Source organism: Nicotiana tabacum, chromosome 7 (assembly GCF_000715075.1).
Source record: "Nicotiana tabacum cultivar K326 chromosome 7, ASM71507v2, whole genome shotgun sequence".
Classification (NCBI taxonomy): Eukaryota; Viridiplantae; Streptophyta; class Magnoliopsida; order Solanales; family Solanaceae; genus Nicotiana; species Nicotiana tabacum.
In genome coordinates, this window is record NC_134086.1 from 161,576,948 (window position 1) to 161,597,376 (window position 20,429).

General features: G+C 38.2%; 1 protein-coding gene and 1 long non-coding RNA gene across 2 annotated transcripts; both read left to right on the forward strand.

The window, feature by feature from the left end:
* Positions 1–5,621: 5,621 nt before the first annotated feature.
* LOC142161909 (uncharacterized) lies at positions 5,622–12,981 on the forward strand. The gene is made up of 3 exons (XR_012693634.1): positions 5,622–6,238; positions 11,705–11,772; positions 12,709–12,981. It is a non-coding gene; the product is annotated as an uncharacterized LOC142161909 (long non-coding RNA).
* Positions 12,982–19,515: 6,534 nt separating this feature from the next.
* LOC142162391 (folylpolyglutamate synthase-like) lies at positions 19,516–20,091 on the forward strand. Its single transcript, XM_075218740.1, has one exon. It carries the CDS (start codon positions 19,516–19,518, stop codon positions 20,089–20,091), a length of 576 nt encoding a protein of 191 aa, XP_075074841.1.
* The last annotated feature ends 338 nt before the right edge of the window (positions 20,092–20,429 follow it).

Here is a 20,429-nt window from a genome sequence, read left to right on the forward strand (position 1 = left end):
ATAATGAGATTGTTGATGCCTTGGCCACTCTGGCGTCAATGTTACATCATCCGGACAAGGCTTATGTCGACCCTGTGCACATCCAAATCCATGATCAACATGCTTATTGTAATGTGGTGGAGGAGGAAATCGATGGCGAACCTTGGTTCCACGATGTCAAAGAATACATCAGGTCGGGGGTATATCCAGTACATGCTACAGGTGACCAAAAGAGGACCATTCGATGTCTGGCTAGTGGATTTTTCTTGAGTGGAGGAATCTTGTACAAGGAGGACTCCAGATTTAGGACTGCTGAGGTGCATAGATGCTAAAGAAGCTTCAACTATCATGGCCGAAGTGCATTCTGGAGTTTGTGGGCCGCACATGAACGAGAATGTCTTGGCAAAGAAGATACTTCGAGCAGGTTATTATTGGCTCACCATGGAACGGGACTGTATCAGTTTTGTTCGCAAGTGTCATCAATGCTAGGTACATGGTGATTTGATTCATTCTCCCCTATCTGAGTTACACACAATGTCTGCACCTTGGCCCTTTGTTGCTTGGGGCATGGATGTCATTGGACCAGTTGAGCCGGCAGCGTCAAACGGGCATAGGTTTATTCTGATGGCCATTAATTACTTTACCAAGTGGGTCGAAGCTGTAACTTTCAAGTCCGTGACCAAGAAGGTGGTGGTGGATTTTGGTCATTCAAATATCATTTGTTGGTTCGGAATTCCCAAGGTGATCATCATAGACAATGCTGCTAATCTCAACAGTCATTTGATGAAAGAGGTATGCCAACAGTTCAAGATCATGCATCGAAACTCCACTCCGTATCGCCCCAAGGCAAATGGAGCTGTTGAGGCTGCTAACAAGAACATAAAGAAGATACTTCGTAAGATGGTTCAAGGTTTTAGGCAGTGGCATGAAAGGTTGCCTTTTGCCTTACTGGGTTATCGCACTACTATTCGCACTTCAATAGGTGCAACTCCTTATCTATTGGTATATGGAACTGAGGCAGTTATACCTGCAGAAGTTGAGATCCCATCCCTTCGGATCATTGCAGAAGCTGAAATTGATGATGATGAGTGGGTCAAAACCCAGCTAGAGTAGTTGAGTTTGATTGATGAGAAAAGGTTGGCTGCAGTATGTCATGGTCAATTGTATCAAAAGAGAATGGCAATGACATACAACAAAAAGGTGCGTCCTTGGAAATTCGAAATGGGCCAGATGGTATTGAAACGTATCCTTCCTCATCAGGCTGAAGCTAAAGGCAAGTTCGCCCCAAACTGGCAGGGGCCGTTCATAGTGACAAGAGTGTTGCCCAATGGTGCTTTGTATTTAACAGACATAGAAGGCAAATGTGTAGATATGACTATTAATTCTGATGCAGTTAAGAGGTACTATGTATGATTTCTTTGCTTACCGTCAGTTGTATTTTGTACTTGGCATGTTCAAAGTTGAAATGACGAGGACATTTTGTTCTGCTACCCGAACACTTTTATCCTTGTTATCCTTTTTGAGCCTTATTTATTATCTTTCATACCCCTCTTTTGGAATCGGTAGTAGAAGTAGAGAATGAAAAAATGATGACGAATGAGTGAAAATAAGAAAAACGAAAAAGAAAAGAAAAAAAGAAAAAGAAAGAAAAAAGAAAAAAAGAAAAAAAGAAAAAAAAAGAAGAAAAAAGAAAAAAGAAAAAAGAAAAGAAAAGCAACAAAAACAAATAACTTCCTTTTGAACTACATTCGACCTGATTCCTTTTAAGGATACGTAGGCAGCCATACGGTTCGGTCCCATCAAAATAGAAATTAAAATTCCCCAGCCCAAAGAAACTGGGCCAGAAGTTTGGGTTTTGAAAAGATCTGATTCCAAAAGTTGTAATTTTAACCCCTTTTTTCATCTTAAATTAGTTTGAGCCTTCATGCCACCCTTTCTTTCTAACCCTGTCCAAAAGCCTACATTACGGTCCAAAAAAAAAAGGACTTATGATCAATCTTTGAGGATGCCAGGTCAAGAGAGACAGAGGAATGATTTACATCATGGGTAACACTTTGATCATGGGCACAAAGGATAATTGAATAAATGAGAGAGCCTTATTGGTGAAAACCCTCACGGGCACCGTAAGGCGATGGTGAGCTGAGAGAAAATTTAAAATGAGAGATTCTTATTGGTGAAAACCCTGGAGGGCACCATAAGGCGATGGTGAGTTGAGAGATGAACAAATAAAAGAGGCTTGTTGGTGAAAAACCCTTTGGGGCACTACAAGTCGAATGAGGCTCATGACTTTACAGAGAATTTGGATCGGTGAAAGCCCGGTTTTGAAGTATGAAGACAGGACATGAACTGAAAGTATGATTGGTTGGACAGATTAGACTGATCAATCCTAAATGCATGTCATGATCATTGAAGCCGGCTGCTTCCCTCAGATAAGTCTTCTTTTCTCATTCTTCTTCATATAGTCATCTGTGCTCAAAATTTTCCTTTGTTCCTTTTGTCAATAAACATTTTACTTTGCTCTTTGAGTCTATCTTTATGGGTCTCTTTTGAGTCAGCCCTTGTTGAACAAGCAGGAAAGGATTTCAAAGCCTACTACCAGCTTTTAAATTGCATAAAGCGGAGTCCGGCCCGACACATCACAATTGACTTGATTTAGAGTAAGCAGTATGGTGATAACTGAGGTTCAAGCAATCAAGTGATTCTTGAATTTTGAGAAAATGCAAGGGTTCAACAACTTTCAAAATGAAAACACAATGCAACAAATGAGTGTGAGAGATTCAGGTCATGTAGAGGTTTTGTGGTCCAGTTACAATCAAAAGGTCAAACAACTTCTTGCTAGCCCGAAGCAGCTAATCAGAATGAAGCATGGCAGTGGTGGAAGCAGACACTCAACAAGGATGCCACAAACTAAACACCACATTTTCAAACTAACAAGATTTTATTTGTCTGAAACAGGGGCGAGAAAATTTGTTAATCCACAGGAACCTCCCATGAAAAAGGCATGGTTCGTGGAGCAAGAAATCCTGTTCAGATTCCTCCAAGATGAGAGCATGGCTCAGGTAAGTTCATTCTCAGGACCCTCTTGGATAATGAGATTTAATTTTAAAAAGTTCTCAGGACCCTCCTGGATAATGGAATTTAGTTTTTAAATTTTTAGGACCCTCCTGTATAATGGGATTTAATTTTAAAAAGTTCTCAGGACCCTCCTGGATAATGGGATTTAATTTAAATTTTCAGGACCCTCCTAGATAATGGGATTTAATTTTAAAAAGTTTTCAGGATCCTCCTGGATAACGGGATTTAGTTTTTAAATTCTCAGGACCCTCCTGGATAATGAGATTTAGTTTTTAAATTCTCAGGACCCTCCTGGATAATGTAATTTAATTTTAAAAAGTTCTTAGGACCCTCCTGGATAATGAAATTTAGTTTTTAAATTTTAAGGACCCTCTTGGATAATGTGATTTAATTTAAATTTTCAGGACCCTCCTGGATAATGGGATTTAATTTAAATTTTCAGGACCCTCCTGGATAATTGGATTTAGTTTTTAAATTTTCAGGACCCTCCTGGATAATGAGATTTAATTTTAAAAAGTTCTCAGGACCCTCCTGGATAATGAGATTTATTTTTTAAATTCTCAGGACCCTCCTGGATAATAGGATTTAGTTTTAAATTCTCAGGACCCTCCTGGATAATGGGATTTAATTTTAAAAAGTTCTCAGGACCCTCCTGGATAATGGGATTTAGTTTTTAAATTCTCAGGACCCTCCTGGATAATGGGATTTAATTTTAAAAAGTTCTCAGGACCCTCCTGGATAATGAGATTTAGTTTTTAAATTTTCAGGACCCTCCTGGATAATGGGATTTAATCTAAATCTTTCAGGACCCTCCTGGATAATGAGATTTAGTTTTTAAATTTTCAGGACCCTCCTGGATAATGGGATTTAATTTAAATTTTTAGGACCCTCCTGAATAATGGATTTAATTTAAATCTTTAAGGACCCTCCCGGATAATGGGATTTGGTTTTTAAATTTTCAGGACCCTCATGGATAATGGGATTTAGTTTTTAAATTTTCATGACCCTCCTGGATAATGGGATTTAATTTAAATCTGTCAGGACCCTCTCGGATAATGGGATTTGGTTTTTAAATTTTCAGGGCCCTCCTGGATAATGGGATTTAGTTTTTAAATTTTTCAGGACCCTCTTGGATAATGAGACTTAGTTTTAAAGCTTTCAGGACCCTCCTGGATAATGGAATTTAGTTTTAATTTAGAGGAGGTTTAATTCGATGTTTTCAGGGCCCTCCTGGATATTGGGATTTAGCTTTTGAATTCTTAGAGCTCTATAGGTAACATGATCCGATTAACACTCACAAATATGCCCAGATCCCAAACTGGGGCATAAAAATTTCTTTTGTTTTGTCTGTTTTGTTGCAATATCAGGCGCCCACCTGGATAACGAGGGAATACAATTCAAGTTTCTGGTAATCATGCGCCCACATCGATAACGAGGGAATACAATTCAAGTTGTTGGTAATCAGGCACCCACCTGGATAACGAGGGAAAACAGTTTCAAGTTTTAGTAATCAGTCACCCACTTGGATAACAAGGAAATTCATTTCAAACTTACTTCAATTCGCAAATTTAAGAAGCATCAGGAGCCCGCCTGAAGAACAGGGTCCACTTTTCAGTCTCATGTTAAAGATCAAATAGAGATTCAAGGAAGATTCAATACAAGAAGTAGATAGGATCTTGTATTTTTCTTTCACTTTGCTATAATTTTTTCTTTTATTTTTGATGTAATGGCAGGAACCACGGACCAGAACCTCGACGACACTTCACTCGACTCTCCACCTCGGTACTCCATCATCCTTCTCACTTCTGAACTACACGTGACCTGATTCCTTTATAGCCAAGGATATGTAGGCAGCTCAGATACCAGGGCTCGGTCACAATTTTTTTAGCCATTTTTATTTTCTTTTGAATAAGCGTCGGGTCATAAATCAATTACGTTGCTTATTGTTCTTTTCTCCGGAAACTCTTCGTGTTTACAAGCAAAGAGGGGCAGTTGTAAGCACGTAATTTTTGACCCGCACAAATTTTAAAATTAGTTTTAGTATTTTTATATTTTTAAAATATTTACTTGACTTTATTTTAATATAATTTTAATCTCTTTTTTTTACTTTTAGTCCTAAGACATAAAAAAAACATAAAATAGTTTTATTTATCGTATTTATCGCTTTTCTATATTTTTATCTTTAGTTTAAGATCAATTAGTATATTTTTATTCATGGTCTTAATTTTATCCTGACTTTAACCTATTTTCTTTACTTTTTACTTTATTTTTATAACACTCGAAAATACAAAAAAAGTAGTTTCATTTTAAAATTTTGTTTATTTACTTAACTAAGTTTAATTAATATTTTGGTAGGATTTTTGAGTTTGTCTTTGTCCGACAAGAAAATTTGTAGGCCCAAGGGTGTGAGTCCATTTCTTTTAACTTAAACCCAATTGTTCTTAACCCATTCTTCCCAGCCCATTAGCCCATTTATGTGCAAGATTTAATCCTAGCCATCTATTTCCTTCTACTCCGATGGCTATCACCCCTTCCCACCTTCATATAAAATACCCAATTATAGAACCCTAACCCAAGTTTTCAACTTCTAGTCTTGAAAAAGGGACTAACCGCAAGCCACCCTCTATCGTTGGATCTCTCGCCGGAAAAAACAGCCCCCATCCATCGAGCAGCCACCCCCTCACACGACAATTCACAGTTTTGATCTCACAACACAAAATTGCCAACAAGCTCGCAGCCACCCCAAACGACCACCCCGTACACAGCCAAACGACCCCTGCTCCTTCATCTTCTTCTTCATCTTCAACCCGAAACTCGCCGAAAAATGACCCCTACCTCTCTCTCTCTCTCATTTCTGTCTCACTTCCGTCACCAGCATACTCGCCGGAAACGAGGGAGCAGCAACTGCTCAGGAACGCACACACATGTAGAGCAGTAGGGGGACGGACAAAAGTGGAGGAGAGCCAGTCCATGTAACTCCATTGAAATCGTCTTTTGAGGCTCCATGAAAATTTACTAAAGAACAGCTCAAAAATACCAAAACAGATCCAACGTCCGTCGTCGACCAAAGAGGTTCGAATGAGTTGAGGTTCGTCGAGGACGCCGGCGCAGTTCACTTTTCCAGTCAGCGTAAGCAGTAGGATTCTCTCGACGTTTATCTGTTAACGTTATAAGTTTGTTCTCTGTGAGTTCCAATCCCTTTTCTCTTTTCTTAAGTCCTTTAATTCTATTATGTGATTATTTGTTGGTATGTTTCTATTGATGCTCTCTTTGAAGTAATCAAAGTTCGTATATGATTCATTAATGGGAATGTGACATTTATCTTAATTAGTGTTTGGAATCTAATTTGCTTGCCGTGATTGAATTGGACTATTTCATGAATCAATTAAGGGAGGAAGTTGAGTTAATTAGTCGAGTTAAATTAAAAGGGCCACAAAAGTGAAAGTTGAAAGATGACGGAATTGTGTTTAATGTGACTCGCTTTAATATTTCTATTTAGTTATTGTTAGCTCTTTCATTGAATGTTAGGAGCATGCTTTAGGACGACCACACCTGGGTAGGCATTCTTTAGGATTTGTTCATTCTAGGCGAAAGGTCGTCCCTTTTAGTTAGTTAATTCATCAGGGGAATGCCCCGTAGAGTTTGTATATATATTTTTGTGTTTCTTTATTAGGGGTATGCCCCTAAGTGAATGTAATTGAAGGCCGTGACGGACATGGTAGAGTGAACATAGTATGGGCTATTATTATTTTCTTGTTTTGTTTAATCTAGGTGGGGACAACCTCGAGCCTCTTGTGTGTTTATTTTTCTTTTTCTGTGTTTTTTACCTCAATTCGAATATTTTAAAAGCTAACTTGATCATGTACGCAACCGTACTAGCTACGAGACTCGGGGAATGCCTAACACCTTCTCCCCGAGTCAAATGAATCCCCTTACCCTAATCTCTGGTGCGGACTTATGTTTTGGAATCTAAAGTGTTTTAAAGGAAAAAGATATATTTTTTTTAAAAAAAACGGTGACCTGGCACACCGAAATCAATGTCAGGTGGCGACTCTGAGTTATTTCCTTTTAAACACAATGTTTTGTCACTTTTTTAAATTAAAAACCCTTTTGAGCTTTACAAATTTCTTTTATTTTTAAGAGGGTTAGTGAGTTTGTTAAAAAGGGGGTGTGACAGGCTTTGAGAGTTGGTTTTGGAGGAGGCCTATAGCTCGCGGTATTCCATTTCTCCATGTGCCGCGAAGATGTATCAGGATTTGAGGCAACACTACTGGTGGAGAAGAATGAAGAAAGATATTGTAAGATTTGTTGCTCAGTATCTCAATTGTCAGCAGGTGAAATATGAGCATCAAAGACCGGGTGGCTTGCTTCGGCAGATAGATATTCCCAAGTGGAAATGGGAGAGGATCACTATGGACTTTGTTGTTGGACTTCCACAGACTTTGAGGAAGTTCGATGCTATTTGGGTGATTGTGGATCGGCTGACCAAGTCCGCGCACTTCATTCCTGTGTGTACTACCTATTCTTTAGAGAGGTTGGCAGAGATCTATATCTGGGAGATTGTTCATTTGCATGGTGTCCCAGTTTCCATCATTTTAGATTGGGGCACTCAGTTTACCTCGCAGTTTTGGAGGTCTGTGCAGCGAGAGTTGGGTACTCGGGTTGAGTTGAGCACAATTTTTCATCCTCAGACGGATGGAGCGTACTATTCAGATATTGGAGGACATGTTGCGTGCTTGTGCCATTGATTTCGGAGGATCATGGGATCAGTTTATACCACTTGCAGAGTTTGCTTATAACAACAACTACCAGTCGAGCATTCGGCTGGCTCCATATGAGGCTTTGTATGGGAGACGGTGTAGATCTCCAGTTGGTTGGTTCGAGCTCGGTAAGGCTAGGCTATTGGGGACTGATTTGGTGCAGGATGCGTTGGATAAGGTGAAGGTGATTCAAGAGAGGATTTGTACAGCGCAGTCGAGGCAAAAGAGTTATGTGGACAGGAAGGTTCGAGATGTGTCCTACATGGTTGGTGAGAAGGTTTTGTTGAAGGTTTCGCCCATGAAGGGTGTTATTAGATTTGGAAAGAAAGGGAAATTGAGTCCGCGGTTCATTGGGCCTTTTGAGGTGCTTCGGAGGATTGAGGAAGTGGCTTATGAGCTTGCTTTGCTACCCAGCTTGTCTAGCGTGCATCCAGTATTTCATGTTTCTATGCTCCGGAAGTATATTAGAGACCCGTCTCATGTTGTAGATTTCAGCACGGTTCAGTTGGATGATGATTTGACCTATGATGTGGAGCCAGTAGCTATTTTGGGTCATCAGGTTCGGAAGTTGAGGTCAAAGAATATAGTTTAAGTGAAAGTGTAGTGGAGAGGTCGGCCCGTGGAGGAGGCTACCTGGGAGACCGAGCGGGAGATGTAGAGAAGGTATTCTCACCTGCTTGAGACTTCAGGTATGTTTCTTGATTCGTTCGCGGACGAACGTTTGTTTAAGTTGGGGAGGATGTGACGACCCGGCCAGTCATCTCATGAGTTACCACTCCGTTTTCCCTATGTCTGCTTCTTTATGCTTTGTTATCTGTATTTTGTGATATCGGGTTGGTCGGATCGAGCCTGGAATAATTTTGGTAAGGTTTGAGACACTCAGTTTCTTTTAAGGAAGTTTAAGCTGGAAAGGTCAACCATATGTTGACTTATGTGTTAGAGAGCTCGGATGTGAGTTCCGATGGTTCAGTTAGCTTCGGGAGGTGATTTATGACTTAGGAGTGTGATCGGAATGGGTTTTGGAGGTTTGGAGTATATTTAGGCTTGAATTGGCAGAGTTGATATTTTAGCGATTTCCGGTTGGTAGACGAGATTTTGATATAGGAGTCGGAATGGAATTCCGAGAGTTGCAGTAGTTCCGTTGTGTCATTTGGGATGTGTGTGCAAAATTTCAGGTCATTCGGATGTGATTTGGTTGGGTTTTTGATCAAAAGCGTAATTCAGAAGATTTTAGAAAGTTTGGCTTGAATCCGGTGTGTTTTGGGTGATTTGATGTTGTTTGAGGTATTTTAGTGATTGGAACAAGTTTGAATAAGGTTTTAGGACATGTTGGTGCCTTTGGTTGAGGTGCCGGGGGCCTCGGGTGAGTTTCGGCTGGTCAATCGGATCATTTTGAAGTTGGAAAAATTGCAGAAGTTGCAGGTTCTGTTGTTGCAGGCTTTTATTCTTCGCGTTCACGAGTAGACCCTCACGTTCGCGAAGAGTCAGTGGAGGTCAGTGGAAGTTTAGCCTTCGCATTCGTGAGGGAGGCTCCGCGTTCGCGAAAGGGCTGGATGCTCGTGCATCGCGTTCGCGAGATGTAAGTCATGTTCGCGTAGTGTCTTTTTGGTCAGCTGATCTAAGGTCGTGTTTGTTCTTCGCGTTCGCGAGAGAGGGTGTGCGTTCGCGAAGGGTAAGGTTGAGGAACTATTGCATTCGCGATGGTCATGTCGCGTTCGCATATAGGAAAGATTGGTCAAAGTAAGATTGTGCTTCGCGAACGTGAGGGTTTGACCGCGTTCGCGAAGAAGGAAATAAGACCTGGGTAGAATGTTTTTAAACTCGTCTTGTCCGCGAGGATTGAGTTTATTTCCTCCATAGTTGGTCATTTTGGGAGATGTTTGAGGGAGATTGAAGAGGAATTCAAGAAGAATCGTTGGGAGGTAAGATTCTTAGACTTAAAACTCGATTATTATGTGAATTCCACCTAGAAAATTATGGAAATTAAGCTAAAAATTGAAGAGCTATGACTTGGAAATTTGGACTTTTGATTGGGGATTTGGAGGACCATTTAGGGGCGTGACAATCAGCTTCAAATATTTTTTTGTTGGCTTCTTTAACACTAACAGTATAACAATGTGAGAAAGCACTACTCCCTTATTTCTCCTTTCAGTTCATGTAATGATATTTCTTACACGCATTTGCCATGACAAGGTAAGACCGTTTTATTCAGTTCTAATTCATTCATTGTTTTTGAAATTTTTATTTGAAAACTAACAATTCCATGCGATTTGGTATGTCCTATGTATATGGTAGTTCTTTGCCTAGAGAATATGAAATTTGAGTTCATCAGAGTTATTCTCTCTTTAATTTTGTTATAAAAAATGTATGCCTATTATAGCAAGGTGTTAATACATTAGGTTCGCGCTTGATGGTCGTGGGATTGTATTTGGTGTAGAAGATAGTATGGTAAATCTCAAAGCTTATATCTTTTATTTTTCTCATTTAGTAATATATGTTTAAGAGAACTTACCTCAATCTTAATATTATTGTTCATAAAGTGAAGTTTCGTGATACTGTGTTATTTCTTACATCAATTCAATATGAGTAGTTGTTGAATTTTTCATAGTTCAAAGCAAAGACTCTTTTATTCATTTCTCATTTTTCTGTTGATCTATGTATTTTCTTTTTATTAGACTTATAGGTTATATTATATCATGGGACATTAAAGAAAATTGCCATACTAGACCATGAGAAAAAGAAAATCTATGTACTCCTGAAAGAAGGTATGCCATATGCTGGTATGGTATTATTCCTTTTTTCTTAAATATTTATGGGTCTCTTTTGTTATCAATCTTATTGTGTTCGGTTTCTCAATTGTTTCCTGGAGTTTTTTTATTTGATTTCTACCTCTTTGTTATGGCAAAGCACTGGAGTAGTTTCCCTCAGATTTAATAGTAGCTATAGTCATTTAGTAGATTGATAACTTTTATTTTTACTTGAATGACAGTTAAATTGGAAATTTATAATCTTAGGCGAATGCTGTCGCTTCTCCTTCAATTTATGTGTATTAATTTCACTTTGTATGTTGGATTGCAAATCTTTCTCGAATGTTTGTCTTTACTGATCCCCCATTGATTTAGATTCTTCTTTTGGCCTTTAGGCCTATATAATGTTACATCAGTTTGTTATTGGTGAAAGCTTTTATATGGAGTAATTTGGGGAATTTACTTACTGTGGTTGTATAAGGAAAGCTTGAAAGTAGTTTGATGAGATACTATGATCCGGAAGATCGTAAGTTATTTGTGTAATATATTTAAAAAGTTTTGTTTAAAACAATGATGTAAAGGAAGTTGTAAATTTTCTTCAAGAAATGACTTCCTCTTTATATTTTAGAAATGGCTTGCTCTATTTATTAATGGACGTGGTTAGTTTCTCCTGCTTAGTGTGACGACCCGGCCAGTCGTCTTACGAGTTATTCCGTGAAATCAAATAGAAAAACTCCAGGAAAAACTCAATTAGTTTCTCCTGGAGTTTTTTTATTTGATTTCTACCTCTTTGTTATGGCAAAGCACTGGAGTACTTTCTACCTCGTTCCTATGGCATTATTTCACGGATTAAAGCTATAATTAATGGAATTTAAGGATCAAAGTTTGGGAAAACTAGGGCTTGGTATTGGAGACCTAGACTTGGGGATTTGAGGGACCATTTGTGGTCGGATTTTGGTACTTTTGATATGTATGAACTCGTGGGGAGATAAGGAACCTATTGATGTGAATTTTATCAAATTTCGAGATGGGGGTCCGGGGTCGGGTTTTGGTAATTTCGGGATTTATGTTGTAAATTGATTATTTTCGCTTGGACTTCGTTCCCTTAGCATATTTTGACGTCGTGATTCTGATTTTGGATAGATTCGACGTGAGTGGAGGCCGATTCGAGGGGCAAAGGCGTCACGGGCTAGAGTTTGGACCAAATTGAGGTGAGTAATGATTGTAAATGTTGTCGTGAGGGTATGAAACCCCGGATTTGCACATCGTTGTACTATATTGAGGTGATGCACACGCTAGATGACGAGTGTGAGGTCGTGCACTGTTGGGGATTGTGACTTAGTCCATCCCGAATGATTATTTTACCGCATATTTGACTGAAAACTATTTGCTATCATCATGTTTTACGCTGAATGCCATATTTGGGCCTTGTGCCAACTATTTGAACCTTTAGGTGATCTTTACTTATATTTCCTTACTGTTTTGACTTTATACTTGAACACAGTCATGCTACATTCTACTCTGTTTTAACACTTAAATAATATTCTGGGCTGAGCATCATTTTTTACTGTTGTCCGAGTGGCTTGTGAGATTCGACTGAGTAAGGCTAAGGGCATATGTTTGTGAGGAAACACTGATTATGATTATGAGGCCGAGGGCCTGAGATTTGTACACCACGAGGTGACTTGTTGATATGAGGCCGAGAGCCTAGTGATGATGCCACGAGATGACTTGATATTGCGCTTGGGTCGTAAGGGGCCCCTTCAGGAGTCTGCACACCCCCAGTGAGCACGGGTATCCATTGTGATGTGAGATATAGCCCGAGGGGCTGGTTTTGTTTCTAAGATATTACCCAAGGGGCGGATTTGTTGACATTTTGCCCGAGGGGCGATCCTTTATGTGTTTATCTTTCCTATTTACCTCTCATTTGCTTGCTTAATCATTAAAAAGGCATTTCATGAAGTTTAAACTGAACTAAAATGACTTTACATATCTTCTTTGGTTTAGTGTTTTTACTGGCTTTTACTGCTTCATTATAACCTGTAATGTGCCTTACGTGATTTCATATTTCTCAGTCTTTATTTATGATTATTACTCACTGAGTTGGAGTACTCACTTTACTCCTTGCACCCCGTGTGCAAATTCAGGCACTGCTGATTCTGCTTGCGAGGGTTGAGAGCTCCTGGCAGATTTCGGAGTTTACGAGGTAGCTGCTCGGCGTCCGCAACCCCGTGCTTCTCCCCCTTTATCTCATTTCCTTTCCCTTATTAGTGATTCTGTAGTAGCTTTGTAGACTCTTCAGACTTGTATTAAATTGATAGATGCTCATGACTGGTGACACCCCGGTATCGGACTGTGTTGGGCTTATTTTTCGCAACTTTACTGTTTCATCTTATCTATCTAGGATAGTTAATGTGTTTAAGATTTACTTGCATTATCTTAACTGTTTAAAAATGAATGTGTCGGCTGACCTTGTCTTCACGAGAGGCGTCATCACGACCAAGTTCGGGTTTAGGGTCGTGACACTAAGTCACAGAGTTTACCCAATATCATCAACTGCAAGTTCCATATGTTACTTTTCTAAAGGCTGAATCATATTCTTGGCAAGGAAAAAGCTTGATTTTACTAGGATTAAATCTGGTATAATCAGAAGTTGAAGATTTATTTTATTCAAACTCCTAATAGTGCTCTTCAAAAACAACACATCTGTGTCTTTCTATTCCTTCTTTAACCTTTTTTTAGTTTGAATTGAGCTTATTCAGTTTAAGCATTCTATTGCTAATTTATATTTGATTGTATGTTATGAAAATCAGCGATGCCTTTCGCTCCTTTCCTCCTCTCCTCCATTGTTAGTTTTTTCAGAATTAAATTTTCTTGACAATTGCTTTTGCTCTCCTCTTGGTCTTATGCACTCTAAGTCATCTGTATAAAGAAAGCCTAATTTCGTATATTGATATTTTTGCTATTACTACTATTGAATCTTTCTGTTTCTTGCACAATGTACATTTTTTGAGTTATGGTTTAGCTGCGGTTACTCTCTATTGGAGTATATATGGTCTAAAAAGAGATGTGTTGGCACCTCTCTTTAGCCACCAATAGTATTACTTATATGCTAAGTGCATTACAGATTATGAAAGTTTTGTGCTTGATAATACACTTGAAAATTAAAAAAGAGGTAATATTTGAGAAAGAACAAGCAACCTTGAGAAAACATCAAGGCCTACTGATAGTGTTATGACCAATGAATATACAAACAATAAAATTGGCCAAAGGGTGTGAAAAACGGCATGTACTATAATAGAGAAACAGATGAAGCACAAACTTTACACCATTATATGTCGCAACAATGCAAAATTTCAGGAGGTCCTTGGGGACGTTTTATTGGTCTTAGAAGGAGATTTAGGCCTCATTTGTTTGTACTTAATGGAGGTGTGAATCGTAATCATTCATATCTCAGGCATTAAGTGCATTTATATTTGGCAGAATGACCTAAGGGCATTTATATTTATTATTTTGCTATATAAATGTGATGACCCAAAAGGTCATCTTATGTTTTAGAACTCGATTCCTTGTTTCGAAGCCTTTAAAACCTCATTTTATTCCTCCTCGATTTGCGTATGCAGTCCGGACGTATTTCCGTAAAGCTTTTATGTGGAAAGTTGATGAAAATAATAATTTTTGACTTTAAAAGTTGATTTAGTTGACTTTGGTCAACGTTTTGAGTAAACAGATCCGGACTCATATTTTGACAATCCCGGTGGGTCCGTATCGAAATACGGGATCTTGATGTATGCTCAGAATCGAATTTCGAGGTCCCTAGCTTGAGATATGAATTTTTGATGAAAATTAAAAAACTGAAAATTAAATGGTTTTAAGAATCTCGTTAATGTTTGATCTTATTGGTATTGGGCCCGTATTTTAGTTCCGGAGCCCGATACATGTCCAAAATAATATTTATATCTTATTTGTGAAATTTGGTGAGAAACGGAACTGATTTGACGTGATTCGGACGTTCGGTTGTAAAAATAGGAATTTCAAATTGTTCTTAAGAATTTCATGTGATTTGGTACTAAATTCGTAGTTCTAGGTATTTTTTTGCGATTCGATCGCACGAGCAAGTCCGTATGATATTTTTAGACTTGTGTGCATGTTTGGTTTGGAGTCCCGAGGGGTCGGGTGAGTTTCGGATAGGCTACGGGATGTTTTGGACTTGGAAAATCTGGTGTAAATTGCTGAATCTGGTTTCTGATATGTTGTTCTTCACGATCGCATAGTCACTCTCGCGATCGCGAAGGAGAACTAGGTTGGGAGAGAATTTTACTCTACGCGAATGCGTAGACTAGGTCGCGAACGCGAAGCAATGAGGGCATTACCCTTCACGAACGCAACCTGTCTATCGCAAACGCGAAGAAATGGGACTTGGGGGTAGGGAACTGACCATACTCATCGCGATTGGCTCGCGAACGTGTAGGCTAGAAGGGAGTAAGCCTTCGTGAACGCGAAGAGTATCTCGCGAACGCGTAGACTAATAGAGCCGTAGCTTCGCGATCGCGGCAGGCCCTTCGCGAACGCGAAGAAAGCCTATCCAGTGAATTAAAACCAGACCAGTAAACAGGAATTCTTCAAAATTTCATATCTCTTTCGTTAGAACTCGACCTAGAGCGATTTTTGAAAGGGGAATTCAACACCAAATCATAAGTTTGTACTCTTTAACTTATTTCCTTCAATTTCCATCATCACTCATTAGATTCCTAGTCTTAAACCTTGTTCTTTCATAGTAGAAATTAGGGATTTTTGGAAGAATTGGGAGGTTTTTGCAAATTGGGGATTTAAACCTCGATTTGGGGTCGGATTCCAGAACTAATTACATATTCGGGCTCGAGGGTGAATGGATGAATGAGTTTTGGTTCGAACCTCGAGTTTTGACCGAGCAGGCCCGGGGTCGATTTTTGACTTTTAGGGGGAAATGTTAGGAAACCTAAATTTATGTATTGAAATTGATTCCTTTAGCAATATTTGATGTTATTAAGTTAATTATGGCTAGATACGAGCGGTTTGGAGGTGGAATCTAGAGGAAAAGCAGTAATTGAGCTGTGAGTGACCTGTGGATAGAGGTAAGTATCTTGTCTAACTTTGACTAGAGCGATTAAGAACCCTTGACTTTTGGTGTCAAAATGAGATTATTTATTTAATTCAGAGTCGCCACTTGGGAAAGGTTTGGCTTTTGGTGTCCCAAGTCACCGGTTTATCTTGAATCCCAAATCGAGGAAAATATTCGACTTTCCAAATGAAGTCTGCGATCCAGAAATTCTAAGTAAGGAATTCTGTTGACCCGAGGGAAGGTGTTAGGCACCCTCGAATCCCGTGGTTCTAGCACGGTCGCTTAAATTGTTATAATGGCTAGATATCTGATTTATTACATGTTATTACTTATGTGCTTTCATTAAGTTTAAAACCGCTTTTATTATTATTTATTTTTTATGGAATTGCAACATTGTAAAAATGCATTTCGAACCATGTCACAATCAATGCGCCCATGGTTGTTAATACATTCCGACTCCGTTGAGATTTGGATTTGGGTCACATAAATGCACACCCGAATTTAAGAAGGTAAGATTATTAAAATGCACGCCTGAAGCAATTATCGTATTATTATTTCTAGGTAAGGCCGTGGAATTTTGCTAAACGGCTCATCCCGAAGTCTAAGTAATTTTAATTAAATATTTATCGAGGGCCCCGCAATTTGTGTGTTTTATTTGGCGAGGCTCATCTCATTTATTTTTATCACGATAATCCTAAAGTGCCTACATTTTCTATTAAAATTGTCTCTACAAAAATGAAAGAGAAAAGGTCTTAATTTATTTACATGCTTGAGTTATTATAGTTGAGTTTCGAATATGATTCGTAAATTCTGAAAAAATGATACAAGCAAGGCAGTCCGTTGCCAATACGGGCACAGGCTCACGTATTACTACCTAATTATATTATACTAGGCATGTTCTCAGTTTGTCAAATTAAAAAAAACTTGGCAATCTAATTTTAATCCTAAAACAATTACATGTTGGAATTAACCAATATTATTTAACTAAACAATTTTCTTACAAGTTCCGAAATGGTCTATTCGTTTGATTTTTAACTTAGATGGAGTTACTACACCATTTATTTATTTACTTGGCAATCTAATTTTAATCTAAAACAATTATATGCTGGAATTAACCAATATTATTTAACTAAACAATTTTCTTACAAGTTCCGAAATGGTCTATTCGTTTTATTTTTAACTTAGACGGAGTTACTACACCATTTATTTATTTTTAAGCAATATATAGATAGTTCATCCGTTAAGCTATCGTTGGATGTTCCACTATATATACATTAAATAGCTACATGATTCTGATTTTTGTAAGCTAAATAATTTATATATACAAATAAAATTAAGAATATAATTCAAAATAAATTTAGAACTTCAATTCTTCATTTTTCGTATTCATGCTTCCTGTTTCAGTTTACAATAATCAGCGTGTCAGTTGTGTACCTGATATTGGAAGCAAAAGAAAAGTGAGAGATCAGCAGAAATTCAGTAGCATACAACAACAGCAATCCCAGCAACTAGTAACAACCAGCGACGAGAAACTTAGTGACAGATTTTAAAATCAAGACAAAATCCGGAAACAACAACAACCAACGGACAGAAGCAAAGGGAAACTTTTCAGATTTTTGAAAGACTAGTTAGTGTTTAACCCTTAATTTCTCAATCCGTATCTCAGAATATTTGGACTATATATCAGGTGTATATTCTTCTTCTTTTGAATTTCCAGAATGTTTTTTTCTTTTTGTTTTTCTAAAGTCTTAGTATTTTTTTTTCCGGAATTTTCTCTCTTAAATTTTTTTTTTCTCTCCCTTAAATCTGATTCAAGACCTCCCTATATATCCCCCAACCCATAAATCTTTTAATCAATTAAAATCAACCCATTTTCTCTACCAAACCCATTATCTTCCCACTCATCCCCATTACATTAAATAAATATATCACACCACCCCATTATATTTTGTCCCCCATGCCTAACATAAATAAATACAAGATTCCCCCCACTAAATTTTGTCTTGTCCCCCCTTTATATTAAACAACTATATCACAACCCACCCCATTTCATTTTGTCCCCCATGCTTCATATAAACAATTACAAAATGTACAATTCCTAAACTACCCCTCCGACCCTATTACAAATTACTATTTTACCCCCGAAAGTACTATAAATTACCAAACTACCCATCAGCTATAACACATCAATTAATCAAACTTAACCAAAATATAGACAATATGATTAATTTCTAACAATGTTCAAACAACAAATTTCATGAACATGATTTCTTCAACATTTCAACAACAAATCACATGAACATGATTTCTTCAATATTTCAACAACAAATCATATGAACACAAATTGAACAACAAAGAACAACTAAAATTTGATTGAACAATATTTTAGCAACAAACAATCCTATTTTCGGATTCAACAACAACAACAAACAAGTATATTTAGATTTCTAAATTCAATAATATTGAACTTAAAATCAACTACTCTAACAACATTATAACAAACAATTCCTATCTTAAACTTAAACAAGATTATGAGAAAAATTCAAGAAATAATCATAAATGATAAACAAGAAATCAAACTATACAAAATTCGGATTCAAGATCATCCAATCAAAGTATGAACATGAATGAATCTATTTTAACACAACAAACATGACGGATTAAAACGATTAAATCAATATAATATTTCTGGAAAAATTCATAACAACATGAAACAAATTGAAGAAATAATTAATTAAATTTCAATTTGAATCTAAAAAATATTAAACCAACAAATATTCACTTAAACAACAATACAAACATGAAATAAACATGAAAAACAATTAATTAATCTTTCATTTGAAATATGAAAAATTAATTTAACAAACAACACATGAATATGAACTAAAAATTAATTCAAACGATAAACAAAACAAACATTTGCCGATTTTAGATTCGAAAATATCAAAACAAAAATACGAAAAAAAAAATAAAACTCAACAATCTACTAACCGGAGATGAGCAACGATGAATTCGATCGTATGGACTGTTTCGACGAACCTCAAACATGGGAATAAATCTGTCCGGACTCAACGACGAACTCACCTTTCTTGTAAACTTGAACGAACTCAAAACGATGCTCGACGACCTCGACTAAAACTCGACCGAACGAAAAGGTGGAAGCAGCTTCGTCTGAAGATACATCAGCTGGAAGTGTGCTTGGTTTGTTCGCGCGAAGAAGATGAGGGCAGCAACAGTAGTGTGAAGACAGCTTGGCCATGGTGATGTCCAAGCTCGAAGAGAACGAAACAGTAACGGAGGTCGTTTGGCCATGGAAACGAATGGTCGACGAGGGTAATGACAGCAGTGGCATGATGGGTCTGTTTGGTTCGAACTGGATGAAGAGCAGCTATTCGTCGAGGAGGAGGAAGGTGGTCGACGCAGCAAGCAGAAAACTCGAGCTTGAAGCAGCGTCAATGGCGTGAAGGCAGCTTGGCCATGGCGATGCTTGAGCTTTGAAGAAGACGAAACGAGGCAGCAACTCGTCGATGATAGAAGCAGTTGTTCGTCGAGCTCCGACTCGAGCAGCCATGGACGTTGCAAGCAGAAGCAGGAACGAGGTGAAGGGGTTAGCCATGGATGTCGAGCTCAAGCTCGAGCTTGACGAAGGACGAAGAAGATGAAGTGACGACGCCGAGACAGCTACGCGGACAACAGTAGCTATGGTTCTTGGGGTCGTTTGGTCATGACGAACTGTTTGTTGATGGTTCTTGGGGTCGTTTGGTCATGACAAACAAATGTTTTATTTTTTGTTGCATTATGCTCTACTTGGCTACAGAGAACTGGCCATGTTGAAATTAATTACCTAAAAGAGATGACAAATCTACCCGAGCAATTTGTTAAAGGGCTAGCAACAGCTGCTTTACAAGGCCGTGCACAAATTGTGCCTGACCAACTTATAGAGAGTGAAGGCTCAGGGGACCTTGTGTTCTACCTCGATGGTGCCCATAGCCCTGAAAGCATGGATGTATGTGCCAAATGGTTTTCTCTGGCAATCCAAGGAGATTACAAGAAGCACAATTCCTATGGGAGTAATCGAGGACATAATGAATCGGGGGCTTCACATGATTCAGTAGAGATGGGCCATCATGAAGCATCCAAGAAAAGTTCAACTCAATTCTTACTCTTCAACTGTATGTCGGTGAGGGATCCTCAACTATTTCTTCCAAGACTGATGAGGGCGTGTGCTAATCATGGAGTACACTTCCAGAAAGCACTCTTTGTACCTAACGTATTAGTATATTACAAGGTAGGTACCTCAATGCCAACTGATACTCAAGTTGATCTCTCATGGCAGTTGACTCTACAAAGAATATGGGAAAACCTCGTTCATAGGGAAAAAGGAAATGATGTGAAGAATACAAACCAAATATACTCTAATGATGCCTAAAGGATAGTGCCCGTAGGGTCAAGGGCAGCCATGGTTGTGCTTTGGAGTTTTGAGGAAGAAGAAGGAGAATAGGGGGGGGATGCTTTAGGCATTTTTAGGGTTTTCTTACTCTTTTTTTTTGTTTTATTTTGTTTGTACAATAATAGGGGTGTTGGGTTATGGACTGGGTCGACCCAGTTCGAAATGGACTGGGTCATAGGGAAGGTTGGACCATTTTTTGGGCCTGTGGCTTGAAATCGAAGAAGAGGCCCAATTCCTACTTTCTTTATATTTTCGCTCTCTTTTCTTCTTTTATTTTCTAAAACTAAATTATAAAAATACTTAAACTATTATTAAGA

Excerpts from the sequence above, each read along its gene's own strand:
- LOC142162391 (XM_075218740.1), top strand. The coding sequence starts at position 19,516 with ATGACAAATCTACCCGAGCAATTTGTTAAAGGGCTAGCAACAGCTGCT.